At 43.8% G+C, this 24,988-nt stretch overlaps 2 protein-coding genes across 2 annotated transcripts in view; one reads left to right on the plus strand and one right to left on the minus strand.

Moving 5' to 3' along the window:
* The window catches only part of LOC119449369 (histone PARylation factor 1), a 51,787-nt gene extending 50,791 nt beyond the window's left edge, over window positions 1–996 (minus strand). Inside the window, exons 1-3 of the mRNA XM_037712539.2 lie at window positions 700–996; window positions 599–635; window positions 246–491 (exon numbers count right to left, since the gene is read on the minus strand). Coding sequence (XP_037568467.1) covers window positions 246–491; window positions 599–635; window positions 700–819 — 403 coding nt within the window. The 5' untranslated portion in view covers window positions 820–996. The remainder of the gene's footprint in view (window positions 1–245; window positions 492–598; window positions 636–699) is intronic.
* A 196-nt stretch (window positions 997–1,192) lies between these two features.
* Window positions 1,193–24,454, plus strand: LOC119449370 (rho-related GTP-binding protein RhoC). Its single transcript, XM_037712540.2, has 3 exons — window positions 1,193–1,568; window positions 10,910–11,140; window positions 23,457–24,454. The coding sequence occupies exons 1-3, from the start codon at window positions 1,413–1,415 to the stop codon at window positions 23,646–23,648; spliced, it is 579 nt and encodes a 192-aa protein (XP_037568468.1). The 5' UTR covers window positions 1,193–1,412; the 3' UTR covers window positions 23,649–24,454.
* Window positions 24,455–24,988: the final 534 nt, after the last annotated feature.

Genomic DNA, 24,988 nt, shown 5'->3' on the forward strand with positions numbered 1-24,988 from the left:
GGTATGTGAATGAGACTTTCTGGCTGCAGTGCAGATTGGTAGGGCAGTCAAATCGTCAAGCAATATGAGACAAGTAGCACACTAATTGACAAAAGGAAATAACTGCGCCAGAAGTGCAGTATATGCAGCAACTTTAATTCCAGAATCTTCGATACTAAACCAATATGCTTCCCAGCATTTTGTTACTATTGCTACAAAATATGCAATCTGATCAAGTATGCATGAGCGTTTTAAACATGTCGCACCTGAAGGGCATTCCTTTTTCAGAGAAGTGCAGAATTCCCAGAAATCATAGAAGTCTTCAGGCATTTCAACTAAAAATTTTTGTTTAATCGACTCCCGGACGTCATCAGGCGAGTCGGGGAGATCGTTAGGCTCCTTTGCCTCCACCTTTGTTTCAGAGGTAGATACGTCAGGCTTCTTGGCAGCTGGTTTAAGTTTCTTCGGTGATGATGGCACATGTGCCACGTCCGGACTTCTGTCAATCGTTGCTGCATTGTAACAATACGAAAAGGGGAAACAAAAGCGACACCAATTACAAAGAGCAGAATTACAAAAGTAACTCAAAGAAGCCTACGACACCACACATAGTCCTTACGTGCGTCTTCAGAAATACTGGCGTCACACTCCAATTCCTGAAGAAAAAGAAATCGTAGAAAAATGAAGCGGCTACAACACAAATATTGGTATATATCATACCTTAGGCTCTGGGTGCCTAAATCTTTTTAAATGGTCGGTATTCTTGCGATAACATTTGGATCCGTATTTGCATGGCAGTCTATCATCATCTTTTGCAGGTCGCTTTCGACCCGGGGGCATTTTGTGACGCGGTCACTGGCAAACCTTATGTGCACACTGCAAACACCTAGTGGTTTTCAGACGGGCCCTGCAATCAAGGATCACCGACAGAAGGAAAACGCCATAGAAAAAATGCGCGCTAAACTCCACTGGCTTCCGGATTAGCTTTGCATGGCCTTCGTTCGGAAGTGTCTGCGTTCACCCCGGCCGACGGCAACGCCGGCCAATGCCGGCCCTTTCGTTCGAAACGCCAATGCCTGAAACTTTATTACGTTCAACAAAACAAAAATTCTATATACTCACATTGTTCAACTACAAAGTATGAGCCAACTTGTATAATGATATGACCGCATCGTTACCGTGTTTAGCAGCAAATTATTGCCGCTAGGAGCCGTTGCGTCGGTTTTGCTAGCATGGTGAATATTTTCTAGTAAGGAGTGCGGGGAGCGGACGGCTCGTCATCGGAGGAATCTTATCCGCCCCATACGAGTATTGTCGATACCACAGCGAGTGATTGACCTAAGCTTTGGCGTTTGTGTCGGCCTTGACCGCGTCGCAACTCGCATCAGCACGGCTTCAACAGCGAGGCTCGGCCGCGAGAACAGCACCGGAAGATGGCCGCTATCCGGAAAAAGCTTGTGATAGTTGGCGATGGAGCTTGTGGAAAGACCTGCCTTCTCATCGTGTTTAGCAAGGACCAGTTTCCCGAGGTTTACGTCCCAACCGTGTTCGAAAATTACGTGGCTGATATTGAAGTGGATGGCAAGCAGGTGCGTATGGCCGGTAGCTGTACGAGCGGTTGCTATCTGTCTGTGACTCGCTCTGTTCCATTCCCACTTTAAGCCTAATGAGGCCGCGGCGTCCCTTGTAGTAAACAAATTTTTCAAATCTCTTGAAGCACGCTTCCGCGATCTTTTGACATGCGTGCACTCCGACGCTCCAAAGTGCACTCGTTTAGCTAAATATGGTTATCGGTAGGGTTTGCTTGCTTGACAACCGTCGCCAACGAACGATCCGAGAGTAGCACATAGCTGAACCCGGCCTACTAGCTAAACCCGGCGTCGTTGCGAAAGTGATCAAGTTGTTGCTGTTAGGTGTCGCTTTCCGTACTTAATGCGCTTTCGGAGTTCTGTGTTGCCGCTACCTTCTATTTTATCATTTGCATGCACTCAGTGTAGATTGACCATTCAGACAAACGCCTGCGTGCCGAGATGGTTGCATGGTTAACGGTTATTGAAGGGGGCGGGGGTCGCTGTGGCATCATGCCGTTTTCTTTTGCCTCTCTCTTTTTCTCTGTGGGTCTCTCTTAACATGGTGAAATGCGGCTTGTTCGACGTTTCCGAGTTGAGAACGCTGAACGCGTCTGTTGATTCATCGCCGACGGTCGCAACAGCGGCGTTATCAAGCACGTTAGTCCGAGGGCGTGCTTCAGGATGCGGAGCGCATGACTAACCCCCGCCGACGGTGTGAGGGAGGGGTGGGAGCAAAGCGGTATTTTTCTTTCTCTCTCTTTTTTCTTCTCTGCGCGTTTTGTTTTCGACATCCCCTTGCGCTACATGCCGCCTTGTCGCTCGACGAGCGCCGGCTCATCGTTAGTCACGTAGTGCAGAAATTGAGAGCGCGAAATCTCGATGCTGCTTCTGGTTATGCGTTGTCTCTTTTTCTTAGTTCTGGTAAGCGTGCAGTGAGCAAGTTGTGTCGTCGATTTGCACTTAGCTTGCGACAGGTGCCCTGTCATTCACGCAATCTCGGTAGTGTTTTGCAACGCGCGTGCGCCGGTTTCGATGTAAGCGACCTCGCACGCCCGGTGATCGACGGTAAATCGATATCATCCCAGACCGCCTCCCAGTGCACTTTCTCGAGACCGCATGTGGCGCGTGTTTTGGTGCAAGAACCTGCGCGGACGATTGAAGCGCGCTGTCTCGTTTCCTGCGTTTCCCGGAACGGACTGTGTGATGTGAGCGGCCGTCGTCGGTACGGACAGTCCGCGGGCGTTCCCGGCAGGATCGAATCTCGAACGTACAGTAACGATCGCCCCGCCGTTATATTGTGTGCTTTTTTTTTTTTTTCTCGACAACCTCAAGTTGCTTGCGGTGACCGGAGGCACCCGAGGAAACCTGATCGCGATTCGTACCACGTAAGGAGGCCGATCGCGATAGCGCGCTGCGGGTTCCTCGCCGCGATTTCCTCAGCCGTGAAAAAGTAACATTATGAAATTCCCAGCCTGCGCTAGCCACTTTAATGAAAGCCAAAGCGAATTTGGGACCTCTCTAGCGCCGGAGTTGGTTTTGCGATGTCACCAATTTTATGCAAGTGTCTGTGCATATTTAGAATTTGGATTTCTCGTTGAATTACCATCATATTCGAATTCATCCTTTATTTTCCACCATGATCTCATTTTTCTCAGTTGTTGGTCTCTTTAGTTTTTGTCTTGGGAGGTGATTGGCAGACAGGTAGCAACATGGACTATGGAATGCATATAGTCTTTGCTCACCAGGGCACTCAAGCAACTTTTCAATGCTACCAGATTTTGCCCCATTTATATTCATGCCCATCATCTCAAAAACTGCAAGAACAGTAGTTGGTGGTCACAAATAGAAGCTATTTAATGAACAAGTTCCAAAATTCAAACACATGAATACTGGCTTTCCCTCCTGCATTTCTCTCTCATTACACCACACACCAAATCACAGTGTTGCAATGCAGACATGTCAAGGAAGTTTCTGGCCAAATCTGCTTGACATCAGATTTGCGAGCACGTGCATCAAAGAGGTGTGCGCAGATCTTGACACTTACTGTCAGGGCAGCATCAACTAACCACTGGACGCACTAAAGTAACCATGGAATACACCAGTCCACCTACAGGCAATTACAATAGAAACAAGCCTTGTGCTGTCAGGTAGTAATCTTCTGCGGAAAAGTCAGTTTCTAACATACTTTTTCCCTCTTCAGCATCATTATGTAAAGGTGCAGAAAGGATGAAGACCTGGAATTTTTCAGGGAGTTCTATTGGGCATCAACAAATGAGGACTTCATGTCTTAACTATAAAAAAATACTCAATCACAAAAACACAATCAGCCATTTCACGCGCAATGCACTTAAATTACGACTAGCCATTCGAGAAATTCTGAGTGCGGGGTAGAGGAGCCAGCTACTACTTGACCACATACTGGTGCTACAAACGAATGTCCTGTGGCCTTGCATAGCTGATGAGACAAATTAGTGCAACGTACACAACACTGTAAGAGGGTCTCCCCGCCCTCCCCCCTTTCAGTTTTTTTCCGTGCACTTATTCCCTTCATCAGCTATGCAAGACTAAACAGTCCTAATGTCCAACTTGCATAGTTTGCACATACAAATTTTACATAGGCACAATCAGAAGGTTCCTTAAAGGGACACTAAAAGGAAACATTAAGTCAAGCTAAAGTAAAAGATTAGTGCTTGAGAACTCTAAGCCTTTGATATTATCGTGGACAGAGCTTTAGTAATTGAAATAATTGCAGAACACAATTAGACTCCCCCGGGACATTCAGCTAATAATAGCTCGATGACAAAGGCACTCATTATAATTCTGTCACTAGTACTCAACAACTCGTAATAAAGAGATAATTGCATTGCATTACAATATGAAAGTAATTGCTACTTGTGCATTTCTATTTGATTTCTAGAAAAATTAACTCGTTGACGTTACCCTTGACAACGTCGCAGGCAGCCGAACAGTATCGTTTTCTCCACTCTGCCCCGCCCATGCTTTCCTGTTTCAGTATAGTTTAGTTTTTGCATAGTGCCGCGTTGGTTCTGGTGGCTCACGAAACTCGCACCAACTGCAAGTAGCAGGGAATGCCACGTCCATGTCGCGGGATCCCCGAACGGTCCTCGCCATTTCACCAAGAGCAGCTGCAGCGGTGAATCCAACCGCTCTGTCTTGTCTCGGTTACTCTATGACCACGCGTTTTGCAGTAAAGGGTGGTGATGGCGTATGTAGCATCCCCACTCGGGGGCAGGCTACTTGAATTGCACTAAAGGTATGCCAACCCTTCAGACGCGATTTCTCTCAAAAACTGTCCTTTTTTTCTCACGAAGCAACCGCGGCGAGGTTTCTAGAATGGTAGTTTAACAATCCACGTAGGCTTAGTATTTGCCTTTAGTGTGCCTTTAAGATGTATGCAACACCATATCTGCTAGCTTTTACGATTTTATCATAAAATGCCGGATTTTTAAAGCTTGCTTACGATTGTCGTATTGACACCAATAATTTTACAGTCCTTAATTTGTGGCCAGTCAAAGGGAAAACTAATTTTAGAATAGTACAGATACAGTCGCCCACCGATTTGCTAATTTGCTAAGAGCCCTGCCAAGACGACCACATTGTAGTCTTTTTGTCAGCTCCGTGATGTATTTGATTTATTCATCGCCAAACTTGGAGAAGTGCTGAACATAGCAGGTGTTGCTGTAGATGCACCTTCTTTATTTTTTATCAAGCATATCATATGCTTCACAAAGCTGAGGTTTGTGTGGAAGTTTTAGAAAAGAATGGCGTAAACGATGCATGCATGACATTTCATATACAATGCATATCTATAGCGTTGCAAGAAGATGAATGTATGGTGTACTTTGTGAAGTACACTGGGCCTATGTGTATGCTAGAGGGGTGTGCTTGTTCTCGAAGCACACATGGTGGCTTTTCTACCATTATTTTTTGCTCACTATTTTGTGAATATTTTTTGCTGACTACAAACACTTCGGAGGCTATTGCAGGTAAAAATATATTCAGTATTACATCAAGATTGCTATTATTCCTCCTGGTTCCTTTCTTGCTGCCGAGAAAGATGACGCTCTTATCTTCAGAGTCAATAAAATAGCGAGCAGTGCTGCATTAAATTGAAATAAATAAAAATGCATTTAGATATCATATGAAGGTTATTTAAAACGACAGATTATTTATGCAGGCTTTTATTTCAAATCGGACAATAGGTGGGAGGAAATAGAAACCAACAAAGACAATCTATATTCATCTGCCAATTGAGTTGAGTTATGCAATGAAAGTAGAGCAACCTGCATAAAGGAACCAGATGTAGATCCCATCTGTTGAAAGGTCAGTAAGTTCTATAGAAAATGTTGCTGACCAAATCATACAACAGGACTGGCATGCGAGAGCAGACTGTTATTAGAGGAGATGCCACCAGTGTGTTGAATGTTTCAACTACCACTGAACCAAATGCTGAATGCTTTAGTTTTGAAAACCTGCATTCAGCGTAAGATATCACGTGTAGATCTGCATCAATAATATATTTTTATCATGCGCGCCTCTGAAAGCAACACCAAAGTCCTTCCCCGTGAAATCATGCTGCACATTTGAATAGTGAAAACACCTCCCAGCAAAGAATATTTTCCACTAAAATGCTCATTTTGCTACCAGAAGGTTATGAGGGCTTATGCAAAGTTCGTTTCACTCTTCGCTGCAAGCCTTTTTGTTTTTTGAAGCTCCAAAATGTAGCATGTACATATGGTGACGTACATCAGGTTTTGCTGCCACAAAGGCTCAGCGTACTTTATAAAGTACACTATCATAGCGTTTCAAAGAATAAAGCGGCACTCATGAAACTTTCACAATGTACTTACACTGTGAAAATATAATCTCACACATAAAATCAGAAAAATGGAATTGGTAGATTTTTCTTGGTACTTAATGGGTTAAGCGCCTGACTACTGGCAGTAGTAAAATGGTGCACAGTTTGCTTCCTGTGACATGCTTACTCAATTAAAACACTTGTGATATACCACACGCTGCATATTCTTATCCAGTCATAGCGGCCTCACTGTATGACATAGCTTTGGCATGCAAAATTATCTCAATATATTTCATTTCACGCTGGAACTGGCAGTAAATCTCTGTTAATCTGTTTTGTGCTAACAAACTTTCGATGATGCCACAGCCATGTGCAGGAAACACAGTAGTCACTACAGAATCTGCTTTCCCAATCGCTCAGGGGTGCCATGAAAATAGTCAAACCCGGATATATCGAATCTGAAGGGGATCACAAAACAGTTCGATAAGGTAATTCAATATATAAAATAAAAATTTTATTAAAAATCGTTCAAGGGGATATTACTGCTATTCGTTGTACACAATAATTCATTATACTCAATATATCCGGGTTCTCCGACTGTCTTCATTTTTGCCACCACTACAGAGAGTGTATTATTTCTGTGCTATTTTGGGTGCAGGTTCTGCTGTGCAGATTGTAACTAAGTTTTGCTGGAAAATGCTGAGGTTGGTCTTGTTTTGTTTTAGACTTTTAGTATATACATATTCTTGAACATTGTATAGCCATTACCTTTAGTTGCACCAGACAATGTATATCTAAATGAGCAAGATGTATAATTCACAGTGCCAGAAGAGTTGTAGCTGTGATTAAACAAACAACACTCCGGGCATTACTTGCAGCAGGTTGCTTGCCCCTTTCAAGTGAGCGTTGAGATGCATGATGTGCTGAATTTAATTATTTTTGTTGTTCTCTGATGTTTCATGCCTGCAAAGCTTTGGCTACACGTGTAGTGCAGGCCGACGGACTTGTTGGCGACAGCCTCTTGACGTGCTCTCAGGAGAGGAGGCAGCCATCCGTCATTGTTTTCTGCGTCGCTGCTTGTGCTTCTCAGTTCGATTCACATTCTAGGAGCAAAATAAGCAACGCCCTTCGTATGTGTGTGGTGACCAAAGCTTCAAGGCATGTCGAAGAATAATTGTTGCGCGGTGGGGTACTCAAATAGCTTCAAAAACTTGCTGGTGACATGGTTCTAATTCCATGATGCCACATGAGCGGTAGGAAGCCGCTCCACAGGAAATGTCTTGTTCGCATGCTTTTTTTTTTTTTTTTTCATCTCGGTATTATTGGACCTCGATCATGTTTGGATGCCTAAGTGGCAAAGTTAATCGCGAACTATCCATGTGTTGTTTGGTTTATCCGCAGTGCAGCATGCGGGTTAAATGCATTTCGCTTCAGTTCTGAATGCCACTTGTCGCTTCTGTTGTTTTCCGCTTCTTTACCATGTTGCTCTAGCCTGGGTGCACGATCGACGGCACAAGTGTATCATCGTGTTGTGTGTTAAACTACTGAGGCTTGCAAGGACTGATTTTGTCAGTTTTATATGGCGTGTGAAATCGTCACACCAGCTGTCGTGCCGTTCATGTTTTGGATCTGTTTTATGCATAGTGTTGCCTGTGTTCAACTGTTGCTAGTTTGCTTCATGCAGAACTGTTAATATTTTTTATTTGCAAGGTTCTTGCTTCACCTCATTTAGTATAGGTATTAGGGGGCTTCAATCACGCGGTTTGGCGGAATAACTACAGGCAAGTGATTCTTCAACAGCTTTATTCTTTTCGCCCGAGGACATCGTCGATATTGTGGTTAATTTAGAAATCTGTTGGAAAAGAGGTAGCTCAGGGCGAGGATTGCTGTTTGAATTTCACTGAAAAGGTCGCATCACGTTTAAAACGCATTTACGCCTTAATGCTGTTCGAGCAGACTTACCACACAGAGTGCGTTGTTTGTTTCACGGCGTAGTCTCTTCTTGCGTGCGCATATTACGCTCAATCAATTTTTTCTTATTATCTTTTGTGGCGAAGAGTCGCAGTGGCTACGCTGCAAAGGACTAAATCCAGCCTTGCTGCCGGGGCCCATCTACTTTGGCCGGCACCGGCGGCCAATTTTAAATATATTGTTTGACATCTCTCTTCCATAACATTCGAACAAAGAATACTGAAAAGTTAGTATATTTCCAAGCAGGTCACTAAGGGAATTTTAAATTGTGACAACCGCAGCAGGAAAGGCAGTTCGTCGACGTATGCAGCGGAAATGTATTGGCGGTACAGCACTAACTCGTATATTCACCCTTGAATGGGGTGACTTCGTTGACTAGTGTACGCCGATAACACCTTATGCCGTGCCCATTAACAAAATCGCAATTACTCTTCTTGAGGTGATTTTGACGGCCTTTATTCGGCGATGTCACATGTATTCATCGGCAAATATATCACTACAATGTGTGCAGGCATCGTGCCGTCTGAGATATAATTCTGCACCAACCACCTGTGCCTATTATTAAGGTCCAGAAACAGTATTACGGCAACGGTAGAATTAAATACGATCGAGACATCGCTTTAGTCAACAAAACCAGGCAGCTGTTTACATGAGCTCCACTTCGTATAACTCAACTTCATTGCGCCAGTCTGCGGGACGCACATGGCACGTATGTGGACTAGGTTGTCCTAAACTCCGGTGACATTCTTGTGCAGACTTTCCTATACTCGACATGTCTGCTCCTATCATAGAGGCCTGCTCCTTTCCTGCAGCTGTCGCCACGGAAGAAACAGTCTGGCATCTGAACAGAGAAATTGCAGCGACTAGCTTCAGCCATTGTTGCTGCAAAGGGTTGTCTGCTACTGCTCCCAAGCACACTTTCGAAAGCGTCTGCTAGGTGGCCATCAGTGGCGTCTCTATAGGCGGTGTGCACTACTTGTATAGCAAGCTTCTGTAGCAACTGACTCAGATTATTTAAAATGAAAGATTCAAGACAAGATGGCAATTTTTACAAGCCAAGCTTTATAGTCACGGCAGACATCATAATTTTGCAGGATAAATACAATTATTTAAATTTCAATAAACATTTTAGTTAGTCTCTAGGATACAATCCTATATTTGAAGTTTGGAGTTGGACAGTACTCGAGGCATAATACCTTCCTAGAAACTTTCTGCCAGGTACCAGTTACAAGAAACATGGACCCAAAATGTACCTTGAAATGTGTTGCTGTTCCAGTAAGCATTTTTCTATACTATGTTTTTTCGCAATGCGAAAACACATTAACTGGAGCAGTGAGCAACTGGTGAAAGGCAGAGAGGCATAAGGTTGAGCACTGTTCAACTTGTGCAATCACAACATGATCTGTAACCCAGGATCAGTGCCCGCTGCTGAACACTGAGGTTGCCAATGCAGCCACATTCCAATGAGAGCGCAAAGCAAAAATACTTGTGCACTTAGGTGCATATTTTAAACCAAGCAGTCAAAATTAATTCAGAGCACCTCTTGTAGCCTGTGAGTTGCGTTGGGACTTAGGGCCCATTCACACTTGCGACTAGGCGAGGTCGCACGACCAATTGCGACTGGCGACCAGAAAACTACTCAAGATGAACGATGTTCACACTTAAAAATGCGACCGACGAGTCGCTAAACCGAAATGTATCACGATATGCCGTTCACGTCTGCTTGAAATGTCATCGCCGCGTAAAATAAGCGTCTGCGTATACGGACGTCCTGTTCCTTCGCATCTGATTGGTTCAGCTGTTCTGCGACTGTGGTCGCGCAACTGAAAAATCGAGCAGTGAGCGACTGGCCCGAAACGGTCACATTTCGAAAAAAGCGACCATTTGCGACTACTTGCGACTGGTCGCTTTGCGACCAACTTGGTCGCGCGACCTCGCCTAGTCGCAAGTGTGAATGGGCCCATAGACCCCATGATCTGACTTCACTTTCTAAAGCAAAAGGTGAAATGTTAACTAATAATCATATTAGAAATTATCACACAAATTTTGGCATCTGCTACTGCTGTGAAGCTTAGCCAGTGAATATTGTCATTTTGTATCATATTTTTTATTTTTAGCATTCTGAGGCAGTCATTCTCACACTGTTTGTGAAGTTTTAATGTAGGAAGCACCGGCTGTGTTGGCGAAGCATCACCTTGGCGGCTAAGATGCGTTACAAAGAACCCCAGGTGGTCAAAATTAATCTGGAGTCTTCCACTACGGCATGCTTCATAATCAATCAGATGGTGGTTTTGGCACATAATTTAATTTAACTTTTTAACCATGAATTTTTAGCACCCATTGAGCACTTGTACAATTTGTCTTGTTCTTTTGTAGCCCACTTTTGCTACAGCCCAGTATATATGCTGCAATATGTACAAATAAATAAATCATGCCTGCACCTTGTTTTGCACTTGGTATCTGTCGTAGAGCATGGTGAACTGGTGCATGGGGTGAAGTGAATGAATAAAACTGACCCTATAGTTTGCTTACCCTTTGCTTAGTGTCCACTCCTCTCTCTTACTGCCAGGTGGAGTTGGCACTCTGGGATACGGCCGGTCAAGAGGACTACGACCGGTTGCGGCCGCTCTCTTACCCAGACACAGACGTAATCTTAATGTGCTTCAGTATTGACTCACCCGACTCCCTGGAGAACATTCTAGAGAAGTGGCACCCGGAAGTTAAACACTTCTGCCCAAGCGTCCCCATAGTCCTGGTCGCTAACAAGAAGGACCTGCGTTCAGACCCAGCCACAATCAAGGTGTGTTAGCATGACGTTTATTGCCCTCTTCCCACCTTGCATATGTTCTAGAAGAAGCTCAGACACTGCCCTTTTTGTATGGCAGTATGATAAGAGGGCTGTAGTGCAGATTCATTGTCATTGGGTGAACATGGAAAAGTTGGGGTTTTTTATCAAAGAAGGACAGAGCTCAAGTGACCTTTGTGAAAAACAAAAGAAAGGATTTCATTTCTAGCGGGACTGCGCCTTCATTTTCATTCACAATGTGGCAGTTGTAGAACCATAAGGAATAATGGTCTGTGCTATTCCACTCGGCAGTGAAAGAAGCCACAAGATCAGTTTAAATCAGATCCTCCTGGGTTGTGTTCAAGATTCGTTTCCTTATACATAGTGTTCACGCAATGTCACATTGCTCTTCCGGCATTGGTCGTCCGCCATCTTGACCACAGAAGCATTCGCTAACACAGTGTATCACTGCTTCACTGCTGTGCGACTTGCAAGTTTCTTGTCAATCATGATAGCAAATACCAAACAGTGTGAATCTTGACCTTCTGTTGATGAGCTTGGGGTTTCCACAAGGGCTCGCTGCAAAGCAAAGGTAAACGTGTAATGGCATCAATCCATACTCGTGTGCCCAGTTACCGACACGACTATGGTCGTGTCGCGGACTTCCGGCCTCCCACAACACATTGATGTCATCAACTACTTTATTCTGGTCTACAAATTACATAGTGTTTACTAAAATAAAGGCACACAGTGCTCGGGATGCCCACAATTATTTCAGTAGCTGTTGAGTGAAGAGCGTGTTTTGGACGTGACCGCTTCTTTTCTATCTGGCGATCCTTGGCTGGTAATGAGCAGTGAGCTGAACGGCAGGTCGCTCGTGACTGCAACAACCCAAATGCTTGGTCAACACCCAGACATGGTTGCCGTTGTTCATGAGGCTTGATGGTGTTCTGTGAATTATGACAGATCAGCAAACTCCTTGCATGTGAAGTGCTCTCTGTACTTGGAGCCAGCAGCAAAAATTAGGATTGATGACACAAGCAATTATGCTACCAACAGCACGAAATTCTCCAACAGCTAAAACGACGAAGGTACAGTTGCACAAAGTGGTTACTCAATCAGTGGTAATAAAATTCATTAAAGTTCAAAGCAAGACAGCACTGTAAACAACACGACAATGTGGCGACTGCAAACTGGTGGAAAGAGCTCATTCATTTGCAGAGGGTTTATTGAAAACTGGGCTGGGGGCCTAACTTTAATTAAAGGGCAACCGACTGCACATGTACACATCGGCTGGAGGACTTGTGTGCCGTGGACACACGTAAAAGGGCCTGTTACAAGGAAAACGTCGCAGGGTTGTAGCGTAAAAGATAAAACTGCAACATAGACATACTGCCAAAAACACCAAATGACAGACTAGAAGAGAAAATAACAGGTTGTCGTGCTGGCTTTTGCCGCGAAACCTAAAAGAATGCTTACATACCTATATTTCTGCATTGTTTCGAAAACTTTTGTCATCGTCACATTTTTTATTATTAGTGACTTTGTTTAGCAGACTCAAAATGCAAACCAGACCTAAACAGTCGATTGTTGCAAAATATTTGGTTAGTTTTAAATATTCAAAAATACCGAATAGTTCCTTTTCAAATACAAATCAAATATTACCCAATGGCTATCCATATTCAAAACTTTGAACATTTGCCCACGCCTAATTATTTGGATATTTACCTGGTTGTAATGCAGTTTTCTTTCTTTTTTTTCCCCTCAATAAAATACGCCGAAAAATTGCCTGCATGTGCAATATGATATGAAACTTAAACCATGTTCACAGCGTTCACAACAGCCTACCTTCAGACCCAGCTTGGCCAGCCTAGCCAGCATCATTGCCATTACCATCACAAGATGGCAACTATGAATGGCAAGAGATCTTGCATAACATGACAATGCTCTGCATTCAGTCTGATTACATAAGCACGTTCAAAGCTAGCGGCAACAAGTAATGTCATGTGTTCTTGGCGCTCTGCAGAATTGCATGCGTCGCAGGATGAACTAGCGAAGTGGTTAGTCTAGGAGTGGGCTACAATCCCGTTTGTGTATGTTGCAGAGTCGTTTGATAAATGCAGAATGTCAAAAAGTGCTATGGACCATACATAGGTCCATACATTATACCATACCATACATTAAAAGATGCTACTAAGGATTAAAAACTAACTGCATACAAGACACTGATCAGGCCAGTTTTGGAGTATGCGTCCGTTGTCTGGTCTCCGTATTCTTCTTGTGACACTAACAAATTGGAATCTTTGCAAAACAAAGCGATAAGATATATTTATAACAGATATGACCGCCATTTTTCACCTTCTTCACATGCCTATGACCTATCGCTTGACACACTGCACACACACGCACGTGTGAGCGTCTTATCACTTTGCATAAAATCATACACGGGTCGTCGGTTATTGCGGCACCGGTTTCATTTGTGAAGTGTCCTGTGCGTGCAACTCGAAGCACTCACCCCCTTAACCTTGTTCCATTTCAATCATGCTTGAACACTTTTAAATTTTCATTTTTCCCGTCGAACAGTCGAACTCTGGAATGGCCTTGACGGCTCACTTCGACAGTTACCTCCCGCACAATTTGCAAAAGAAATCTATCACATCTCTCATTAGACCTGCTGGTGTACTCCTTATTTTTTGTAGCTTTGAATACATGCCTTTCTTTACACGCAATATTGTTTGTACTGACCATGCACATATGTAACATGCTCTACTGATTGTACTATTTAGGCTACTTATGTACCCACCCCTGCAATGTCTCACACTGAGACGGCAGTATTTGTAAATAAAAAAATAAATAAAAAATAAAAGGACATGTTTTGGTTCCTTGTACACAGCGATAAAGTGTTGTCAAGAGTGCTGACAATGGACATTATGGACATTAAGTGAATACGTTTACATTCTGTGAAGGTAAAGTTCGCAGGTTTCATCTACAGAAACGAAGGCAGGCTACATTTTTCTTGCTAAAAAATCTCGTACACATTCAATTTCTACTTTGTGTAGGAGCTCTATCATTTTACGTTCGTTTTCTACTTTGAACCCATAAAAAAGTAGATGCGTGTACGATTCGGGGCATGTTAAAATCGAGTAAATGCTGCCATTTTCTCCTCTTGTCTAAATTCAATTTGCCGGATAATTCGGCTAATTTTGTCAATGTTGTGTCCTATCAGGGTCGAATTAATGGAAGTCAACTGTGTAGGCAATCCGTGAATGCAGCCTGATTGCCCGAAGCAGCGGATGACTTGATTGAATTGCTAAAGGAAGCATCAATGCATTGGCCAACAGACTAATGTTTCGAAAGCCAGGAACCTCAGCGATGGAACACAACTGACAGGATATCAAAAAGCGGGTTTATTGTAGTTGCATTATTCAAGTCACTTTCTTGAAGGTGTAAATTGTAAATCTCGTTCTGCTCAAATGTGCAGAACCTACATATATCGAACACGCAAATTATCCCCTTGAAAATCTTGTATGAAAGTATAGAAAGTCGTACACTTGTATCGAACTCCTATTCGCCGCCACATTTGATATACATATTGAATGCTGCACTGCACCGCACCCCTGCAAGTGCGCTTCTCCTAACGGGAACATGATCACTTCTTGCACTGTTGAAAGTAATGAATGATGATGAATTCGAAGTGGCACTGTGTTGGCCTAGGCTGTCAAACTAGATATTGACTCTGAAAGGCATTATTAGATGCCATGGAGACAAAATAAGCAATGTGCATGTCTGAGTTTGCTCACTGTGCACATGGATGGGCTAATGCAAACTGGGGCCATTCATTATCGGCAGAAGCAGAGCTCCGCACTGCTTTAAGAATGTGAGAAGCCTTCCGGTCCATTACGCATCCCAGAAGGCGTGGATGACATTCCAATCTTTTGACCGAGTTGCTGGTACATGCGATGCCTGTACTTCTGGGTTTTGTCTTGTAGACAAGGGCATTTGCTCTTCGGTTTTCCTAAACCGGCTGTGTTCGAAGTTCTTGGGCAATGTGTCCTTGCTTTACTTTTTTGTCAGTTTGTTTTCACCCTATTATCACTCTTGTATACTTGTTGCTTTGTGCAAGATGTGCCTACAGTGTCTAATCTTTCTTGAACGTTGTCACCATTCCAAAGTGCCACACAGGTTTCATTCCCATTTGCTACAAGGCTTTATCATGTTTCTGCTCGCGCTATCGAGAAATGTGTGGTTCTTCAATTTAGCAGTACCATAGTACTTTCGTTACAGTGCTTTCATGAATCACGAGCCCACTGTCTATCAGTTTGTAGGTGTGCTAGTAAATGATTGTGGCACATTATAGAATCTACCTCGTCGTCATGAGCACATTCGGGCACATGCATGCAAAAGCGGCCAGACTCAAGTGGCCTTTTTTAATTCGACCGACGAGAGTGCTTGCTCCTGTCATGATTTGAGTGCTGCTTGTCTTTCTGCGAAAAAGTTCCACCTTCAGCACAACTTGACGTGATTAATGTAGAAGTCATTGGTCAGCAATGCCATACACGAAGTGGCCTAGATGATACAACAGTGGTAGGCCAGCAGCACCGCTTTCTGCTTACAAACGACAGCAAGGCCAGTGCCAAGACAGCTTTTTCATGCCATCACTGTATTCTGGGCGCATTTTCCGCAAGGACTGAGCCCTGCCGAGCACCACTTTCACCAGATGTGGATGTTTTTCAATAAAAATTCAGTGGTTATTTAGCAGTAAATGCAAGGGAAATGCATTAGCATTATGTCTGATCTCTTTCAGGTCCCATATCCAAGATTTAGACCCCTATCACCACAGTGTTGTTCAAAAGCTCACTTAACACCCGTCCTGCTTCTTTAAGGAGTAAAATGCAACGGACGGGGGTCTGGAGCAGACCACAGTCAGTTGCACTACACACACACACCGTGTGTCCCAGCTAATGTTAGCCAAGCTGCGCAACCAGAAAAAGGTTAAAAGAATTTCACCGACAATTACGATACTCCCTAATGCAAAATATGATCGCAGCTTTATACGTGTTTTGATTTCGCTATATTGGCTGGCGCGGACGATCACTCTCGTGTAGCCCGTTGCAAACGAGGCAAAGTGTGGCGTGGACTGCCTCGCTAATGTGGAGTTCGCGAGAGCCAGCGCGTGTGTAACACGAGGGCGCGATTCACAATAGCCGCCGCCGACAGACCTCCAAGACGACACGCTACTCTGGCACCATCTCGTAGCCATCACCACCACATTACGCTTTTCTTCTTACGCTTTCACTATACCCACCTCCACTTTTCGCCGCATGGTTCCACACCTCTCCACTTTTCTCCTTGCGCCTCATTGCTTTCGCCGTTCGCTCATCTTTTGCTGTGCTCGTTTGCTCAGTTACCAGTGACGCCAACACCGATGCTCACCGCAGGAACGGGTGCCTTAGAGCTGCACTGTAAAGAAATACACCATGCAAGATAATTATAAAACCTATGGTGTCAGAAGATTTGATGATCGAACACAGTAGGTCTTAAAACCATCTTGCACTGTTTATTTTTTAAGTTTTCTGTTGAACAGCTTGGCTAGCATGAGCTGGGAGCAGTGGCGTAGCCAGAAATTTGGAGGGGGGGGCTCAGGTTGCAGCGCGGCCTCCTCCTTATAGAATTTGTCGAGGGATCACATACATGAATAATAACTGCATTGCCAATGCCATTGCTGCAAACAAATTATTGAACGCTATGCACTGTCAAGTAAAATATGTATTTTTTCATGAATGAATATATTGGTATGCCCCCAAAATTGTGGCAGAAATAACTGATATGAATGCTTCGGCTTTTTTTTTTTTTTTGGTCTATTTAATAAGTAAAGAAAATATCACACAAACTTTAGAACTATATCAGTTCGAAACCAGCAAAGCAGTGCATGCAGCTGATATGAAAACGTAAAAGCCATAAAATGAATAAGTTAAGGACAAATATTTTGATGAATCTTTGTCACCCAAGAACCTTGTTTACATTTTTGTACATATGCAACGGCCAGGAAAAAATCTCAATGACGCGGTCCCTCGTTGCAATAGATTGCGCAGGAGCAGCTGTAACCGGTCGTTTATTGGAATTACACCGAGATTATACTCGCAACAGTGAGTGCAAAGAAAAAGTAGGAGTTCTGCAAAATATACATTAGAAATGTGAAGATAGAATGGGATATACAAATGCGAAGATACAACTCGCTAAAGGGCAAAAAAGAGTCGCTGGAAACAAAGTTCACTGCTTGTGGTAGAAAATATGTATAAATCTCCAATAAATCTACGTATTTAAGGGGAGATGCTCCTCAGAAACATTTCTTTTTAAATAAAGATGCTGGGCGAATGAAAATTCTACCATTTATAGAGCTTGATCTCTTCATTCTAAATCTACTTTTAGTTTTAGGATATCTCGATGCTTTCATGTCCTAAGTGCCATGCATAAGTGAGAAGCAGTGCATGTTTGTGCAGTTGCTGGACTTAGCAGTTAGCATGATAGAGCAGTGCAAAATAATTTTTCTTATCCCTAATACTCCACTGAGTGCTAATAAGCAAGATAATGTAATTCCCTTTACAGGTAACATTTTAAGAGAATTTCCTATCTGGTGCTTCATATTCAGTGGCTGGTGCCCTAGTACATTAAAAATTTTCATCCTTAAAAGAATAAAGTGATTGCAATAAATCCTAGATAAGTGCATTCTACATATCCTAAAAATTACGCCCATCAAATGTGGTCTTGATTGGACCAGAATAAGTACATAAAATGTTGTACACAAACGCCTTGTTTTGCCCAAAATATGAAATTGAGAAAAATGCGATTGAAAGTTATAAAATTTGTTTACTTCTGCTAATTATTATTACTACTTCCCAGGGAGGTTGTGATGCGGCAAAGCTAACCTTGGAGAGAAAAAGCTTAGGCCTAACACCTTGCACGAGCCCAATGGCGTGCGACACCGCGGTTTCACACATCGCGCGCTTGAACATGTGTCATATCTGTGCCTTTTCTTGCCACCTCGAGTGCTTTAACTGAGTTTATTATACTTTTCCCGATCATTTCTGGCTCTGATTTCTTCATATGTGAAATAGGAGAGATCAATGTTGCTGAAACAATTAAAAACACAAAACCTATTTCTTTAATGAAAATCGCCGTTTTTTGACCCGCCTCTCCCCTTAAGCAAACGTCACTGTATATAATGCGTCAAACAAGACAAATAAACATGTTGCGCAGTCACAGATAGTAAACTTTGCGCACAGAAAGACAGATGATCTAGGCAAGAACAAAGCTATGATCGCAAAAATCGTGATATGTACTCAGGCCATGCGGCGGTCGCGACAGCGCCATATGGGTAGAATAATAGAGGAATAATGCAGAAATTAGTACGAAAATGTGTAATTTAACTGCCTGCACAGCGCCAACAATTCTGCACGCAAAATTAAAGGAGGGTATTGCTTCGTTTCAAAAAAGAAATAAAAGCAGGTAGCTAAAAAGGAAAGAAAAGGACAAACGAAAGTCACAGGTGATGCGGCAAGTTAAACTACCCAATATTCGAGTGTTTTTGGCAAACACCGCGTGGACCGGGCTTAATGAGCAAAGTCGGTCAAAATGGGTATTTATGTCCTCATAATTTTCATATTCGCATGATAATTTTGATCATAATGCTAACTGTTAGAATAAACGGCAAAAATTTCTGCTGTTTTAAAAGCTCATGAACAGTCATACGTTTTCATAATTAAGAGCTTATAGACCTGAAGGAACAGACCTTTTTACTTGCATTGATTTTTGCTGCTTCACTATCTAAAGGACAAACTTCTCTCGGCGGGGAAGTTGAGCGAAGCGGTCAATGACTTCGGACACGTTGATTCCGACGTCTCTGTAGGTGTATAGAAGCGCCAGCCTAACCATGCGTTCCACAGACATTGTCAGTGAACGCATGTGGAACATGCGTTTCACAGACAGTGGTCACTGGAAGGGTGACTTGAATCTGCAGCAGTTTGTACAGATTTACATAGAACCTGCAGTCCCAATGAGAGATGGGCATCTATTCCGGTGCTAAAACCTAAAACACTCCCTCGATGTCATTGGCATACTTGTTTAGGTACCTTGCACAAACAGTAGGCTGTTCGATTCCAGCGATGTCCATTGTTTCGTCAGGAAGTATGCAGAAGCAGCCTGCTTTTGCATCTAGGCTTTCTTTGATAATTTCACCACAAATTTCTATAATTTGGTTTTGTGCATCTGGGCTTAAATACGATGCATTACTGGGGCAACTTTCCGAATGGTTCTTCAGATATGTATCTCCACAATCAACTCACATGCGAAGCGCTCTGAAAATACCTGTATTTTATTCGGGGCTATGCTTAAATTCATAGGGCCACTGTCCCTGTGGCCACGGAGAGCCAGAACTTGTCGCCCGCAAAAAAAAAAAAACATCCTCAATAATACGGTCGTTTACTTGCTCTGTTTTCTCATGTTTTACTTTGCCTGCCCTGGTCCAGCTGATCGATCACATTGGGCACGCTTCCTGAAAATGTTTGGAGAAAATTATCAGCTGCTAAGTGACAGTCACGGTGATATTTAGTATTTTCGTGTGTGGTGGAAGATTGCGAGCGCGTGCTTCCATTTCTGGAATGGCTTGGACACGAGGGCTCCAGTGCGCGCATGCTGGCCCAAGTTTAGAAGAACATTAACCCCATAACGTTCCAGAATTGAAAATCTAAAGCACGCCTTTGGAAATGACAGTGCACCTTTCATGTCAAAAGTTTATGAGAACTTTATACCCATAAAGTTTTGGAATTGAAATCCATGCGCTCCGTAGATTCCGCGGCCGCTGCGAGATGCCGCAACGCGCCCGCTCGCTATCGAAAAGCCCTTGAAAGTTTGTGCTCAGATGGGGATCCTTGCATTACGTGACTCCAAGCGCAGAAGTGTTACCACGAAATTCAGCCTGATTTCGCAATGTTCGTGCCGAAATGTCTTTTCGAGCGTGAAAAAGACATTGTAGACAAAATGCAGAATGATTCCCGGCGCCAGTGGTTGTTATGGTCGGCGGTGCATGCCAGCACGAAAAAATTTCGGGAGGAGGGGGGGTGGCTGAAGCCCCCCCCCCCCAGCTACGCCCCTGGCTGGGACAGCCTCTTCTTCATTATATGCTACATCTCATTTTCAAACACAGCTAATTACCCCTGTACTTTCCTTGGCTTCATTGCCTGCTGGCTTTCATATGGTTGTGATTAGCAAAAATTGAGCCTGTTTCCTTTCTCTCTGTGTGTGTGTGTGTGTGTGTGTGTGTGTGTGTGTGTGTGTGTGTGTGTGTGTGTCGCGCACGCGTGTGTGTGTGCTTGCGGGTGCGGGGTGTTTCACGTAACTTGAACCAAGGATTTAGAACAAGTGGTTAACCGCAGCTGGGTGAAACCGACATGGTTTGCTGTCATGTCACACTCCTCAAAATATTTATTATATTCCACTTAATGAGTTAACTAAGATCAATTATTCAGAATTTTTAATATTCATTTTAGGGCCAAGTGTTTTTCATTACATTGTAGAGAGGGTTCAGAAACGACTGAATCAATTTTTTGTGACAACGTACATGCTACGTGGCAATTTTTTTTTCTTGTCAGGGACGACGGCGCGTCCTTTCTACCGACAAAGATGCTGGCATACCGTGAAGCCGATGCCTAGAGCCGCAGCCGCTCACTTAGCCATGGTCCGCGCACGCAGTTCTTTTGCTCGAAGCACGGTTGAGAGCGCTGCAGTACGATAGCGCATGAGCGCAGTCACATGGCTTTATTTCATATTTTGCAGGCTTTCCTTAAAGGCTGAAAAAAGTCAGCGCGCAGTATGTACGTTGCCATACAAAAATTCGATTGCTCGTTTCTGAATCCCCTGTACAATGTAACGAAACGCACTTGGCCCTAAAGTGAATATAAAAAGTATTCCATGGAGTGCCACATAACCGCAAACCATATGTTGATTTCATTAAGCTGCAGTTAACCACTTAATTTAAATCGTTGGTTCAAGTTGCGTGAAACACCCTGTATATTAAAGGGAAAATGAGACATACACCCAATCGTAGCAGTTGCTACAAAGGAAGCCCATACAGGTTCCTCGAAAGAAAAGCCTCGCAGTTGATGGAAAATGTGTCCTGCTCCCGGGCTCGAATCCGGGACTACCACCTTGTATATATATATATATATATATATATATATATATATATATATACAGTATAGACCACTTATAACGTAACCGCTTATAGTGCAGGACCGGATATAATATGGTCTTTTCAGGCTTCCGTTAATTTTCCCATAGCACTCTATGTATACGCGTATCGCTTATAGTGCAGTTGCGGGACATGAAATACCGGTTACAGTGTGGCTGCCTGGAAGTTCGGCAGTCAACCTAGACAGCAAATGCTCCCCTCAAGCCACAAATACCGTATTTACTCGAATCTAATGCGCACTTTTTTCCGATAAAACAGGTCCAAAAATTGCGGGCGCGTTGGAATCGAGTACGACCCTAAATCTGCGTTACCACAGTCTTCCGGTCCCTGCGTGGGAGCGGCCCGCGACTGCTACCGACTCCCCCTGAAAGGGGGCGTCCCAACGCAGTTCCTCAGGACCTGAATAAAAGTTCTTTGTCTGTCTGTCTACATTACCATATAGCCGTCGGCATTTCAGAATGGCCGCCTCGCACGCGCATCGAGTCTAGCTACTCTCGAGCCTAGCTACCGTAGCTTCCTCCATGTGCTGCAGTACACGTGCTTAGGCAATAGTCTACCATCTGTCTTCATGCTCTCTGCGTCTGCTCTATCAGCATGAAGTACCGAGTTCATCATGATGCCGCATTCTACCAGTGCTAATATATATGGGGCAGAAACTTGGAGGTTAACAAAGAAGCTCTAGAACAAGTTAGGGACCGCACAAAGAGCGATGGAACGAAAAATGTTAGGCCTAACGTTAAGAGACTGTTGTGGATCAGAGAGCAAACGGGGATAGCCGATATTCTAATTGACATTAAGAGAAAAAAAATGGAGCTGGGCAGGCCACGTAATGCATAGAATGGATAACCGGTGGACCATTAGAGTTACAGAATGGATACCAAGAGAAGGAAAGCGCAGTCGAGGACGGCAGAAAACTAGGTGGGGTGATGAAGTTAGGAAATTTGCAGGTGCAAGCTGGAATCAGCCAGCGCAAGACAGGGGTGATTGGAGATCGCAGGGAGAGGCCTTCGTCCTGCTGTGGACATAAATATAGGCTGATGATGATGATCACACAGTGGAATCTCGTTGATACAATCTTCACGAAAACCGGAAAATAAAGCGTATCATCGAACGTATTATCCAACCAAATCGTATTATCTGGAAAAGAAGAAAAACATTGTATCATCCTGAAAAACATATTACGCAGAATCCTATCAACGAGGTTCCACTGTACACACACACACATACAAGAATGAGAAAGGAGACGGGCTCAATTTTTGTTTATCTCAGCCATATGAAAGCCAGCAGGCAATGAAGCCAAGGAAAGCACAGGGGTAAGCTGTGGTTGAAAATGAAATGTACAATATAATAAAGGAAAGGGAAAATGAGAGCGGGCAAAAAGACCATTTGTCATCGATGGGGACCAGAAGCTTCGCATTATGCGTGCCATGTACTACCAGTTGTGCTACAGCAACGGCCATCAATCTGTCCACTAACTTGGGTATTTTTTGTACAAGATCTCGCCCTGGGAGTGTTAGCCAGCACTACTCGGAGCCGTGTGGGGACGAGCCATATGCGAGTCAAGCACTCTTTTTTTGCCTAAAGGAGTCGACACACAATTGGTAGCGCATCGCACACATGATGCAATGGTCATGGGTTTGGTCTCCATCGGTGACAAGTTATATTTTTGTCCACTCGCATTTCCTGTCTTCATTATTTTCGACTTATTATATAATGGCAAATTCGATGTTTCAATAATAATTCGATATGTTGCAGAAAGAAGGCCAATCAAAACAGGGCTATAATTATGCTTCTGGCTAAATGAGCAACACACACTAAAAAAAAAGAAGAAAAAAACTTTGTTTTTTGCAAGGGTCGCTTTGTATGAGCCTCGTGCACCAACTCCTTTCAGCCTAGCTCAGCAGTGAATATGGCCGCACCTATATTGAGGTTTCTCAAAAACCTCAACTAGTAGCGGCATATTTCATTAGTCTTGTTTAAGAGAGACTGTACATATGTGGAGAGACACTTTTTGGAGCCCAGAGGCATTGTTGCAGGTGACACAATACCTGTGAGTGAGTTATTCACAATGACTGCATCTTGCAGGAGCTGGCCAAGATGAAGCAGGAACCTGTGAAGAGCGAGGAGGGTCGTGCCATGGCTGACAGGATCAGCGCCTTTGGCTACCTCGAATGCTCGGCTAAGACTAAGGAGGGCGTGCGGGAGGTGTTTGAGATGGCCACCAGGGCAGCACTGCAGGTTAAAAAGAAGAGGAAGAAGAGGTGCTGCCTTATGTAGAGTGCTGCCAATTACTTCCCCCCCCCCCCCCCCCTGCACAGACTGGCAGCCAGAAGCAACAAATCTTTTTCCGGACTTGTGTTCCTTTGCTCTCGTTAAAGGCTATTTCTGCTTTACTGCCCCCCAGTCGTTACCTGCGCACAGTGCCACAATTGTGTTTTTTGTTTCTCCTAACTGTGTGGTCACGATGACTGCGCAAGTTCTCATTTTCCACACTAGGATCTTGGTTCTTTTTTATAGTACTGTGTCGTGTTTACAATGGTTACTGCAAAGCATTTTGCCCCCACCAGTGCAAGGCTTCTACTGGTAGGAAGGTTGCGACTCTCTTTGATGAACCTGGTTATGTACTCACACTGTTAGTCCAGGCTGAAGACACCACCACGGACATGTCTCTCTGAGTAGATAATGCGCTTATCTGCTTGGGCTTCATGGGGAGGCAGCGTCACGAGATGCCAGTCACACATTTTTCTATCATGACTCGTGCCTTCTTGCTACAGTTACACACCTCTGCTATGTGCTGTTTATCGCTCAAAATGCAGCATGCCCTGTGGCCAAATTGACTAGCACAGCAGTTCGACTTGCAAGACTTTTTTTTTTTTTCATTGTCCTTAAAGATCGCGGTTTTGCGCGTTTTGTTTGTACTGCTCTTTATTTTTATGACATGTAATGTCACTGAACAGTGTTAGCTTTCTTTTTCTTCTGCTGCAAGACCATGACTTTGTCATGGAAGAGCAGCTAGATGCTGGTAATGTTTTTTTTTTTATGTATGATCTCTGGTTGATGAATAAATGTTGTCTTAAAGCCTATGGCAAGTTGTTGTTTTCTAATTAAGAGTGGTAAGTGTATTTGTGACACCTGTGCAACTGACGAAGCTTTCATCTATTTTTGGTGATGCCAACCAGTTGACCTTCAACAAAAAATGAGATGACATCGTGTGCAACAACAGGTGCACACCCTTTTTGCAGGTTGCATGAACTCGATAAGTGAAGCCTTGCCACATTCAAGGCAGTGCTAGAGTGCAGTATGGATTAGCTTTTCTGACTGTCTAGTTAAGCAGGGCATGCAGAAAGGTGAAACTCTTGCCTCAAGGTTGTAACTTATGTCGGTACTTTTTGGGCACGCTCGCAGCACCTGGCATTATGACACAGTTACCGAAAAGCAGCTCAGCTGTGGTGACGCAGTTTCGCGTGTACTTGTTTGTGGCGCCTTTTCTGACCCTCAACATTATTGTAACTTTTTGTGTATTTTAGAGGCACTGTGGCCGCACCCCGCATTGTGAAGCAGTTAACGAAAAAGCCGCTCGGCTGTGGTGACGCAGTTAGTATCGCCTATATTGAATC

This window comes from Dermacentor silvarum, chromosome 4 (genome assembly GCF_013339745.2).
Source record: "Dermacentor silvarum isolate Dsil-2018 chromosome 4, BIME_Dsil_1.4, whole genome shotgun sequence".
Taxonomy (NCBI): Eukaryota; Metazoa; Arthropoda; class Arachnida; order Ixodida; family Ixodidae; genus Dermacentor; species Dermacentor silvarum.

Coding starts and splice junctions, on each gene's coding strand:
- LOC119449370 (XM_037712540.2), top strand. CDS start 1,413: ATGGCCGCTATCCGGAAAAAGCTTGTGATAGTTGGCGATGGAGCTTGT. Junction 1,569..10,909: donor TTGAAGTGGATGGCAAGCAG/GTGCGTATGGCC, acceptor TCTTACTGCCAG/GTGGAGTTGGCACTCTGGGA. Junction 11,141..23,456: donor CAGACCCAGCCACAATCAAG/GTGTGTTAGCAT, acceptor TGCATCTTGCAG/GAGCTGGCCAAGATGAAGCA.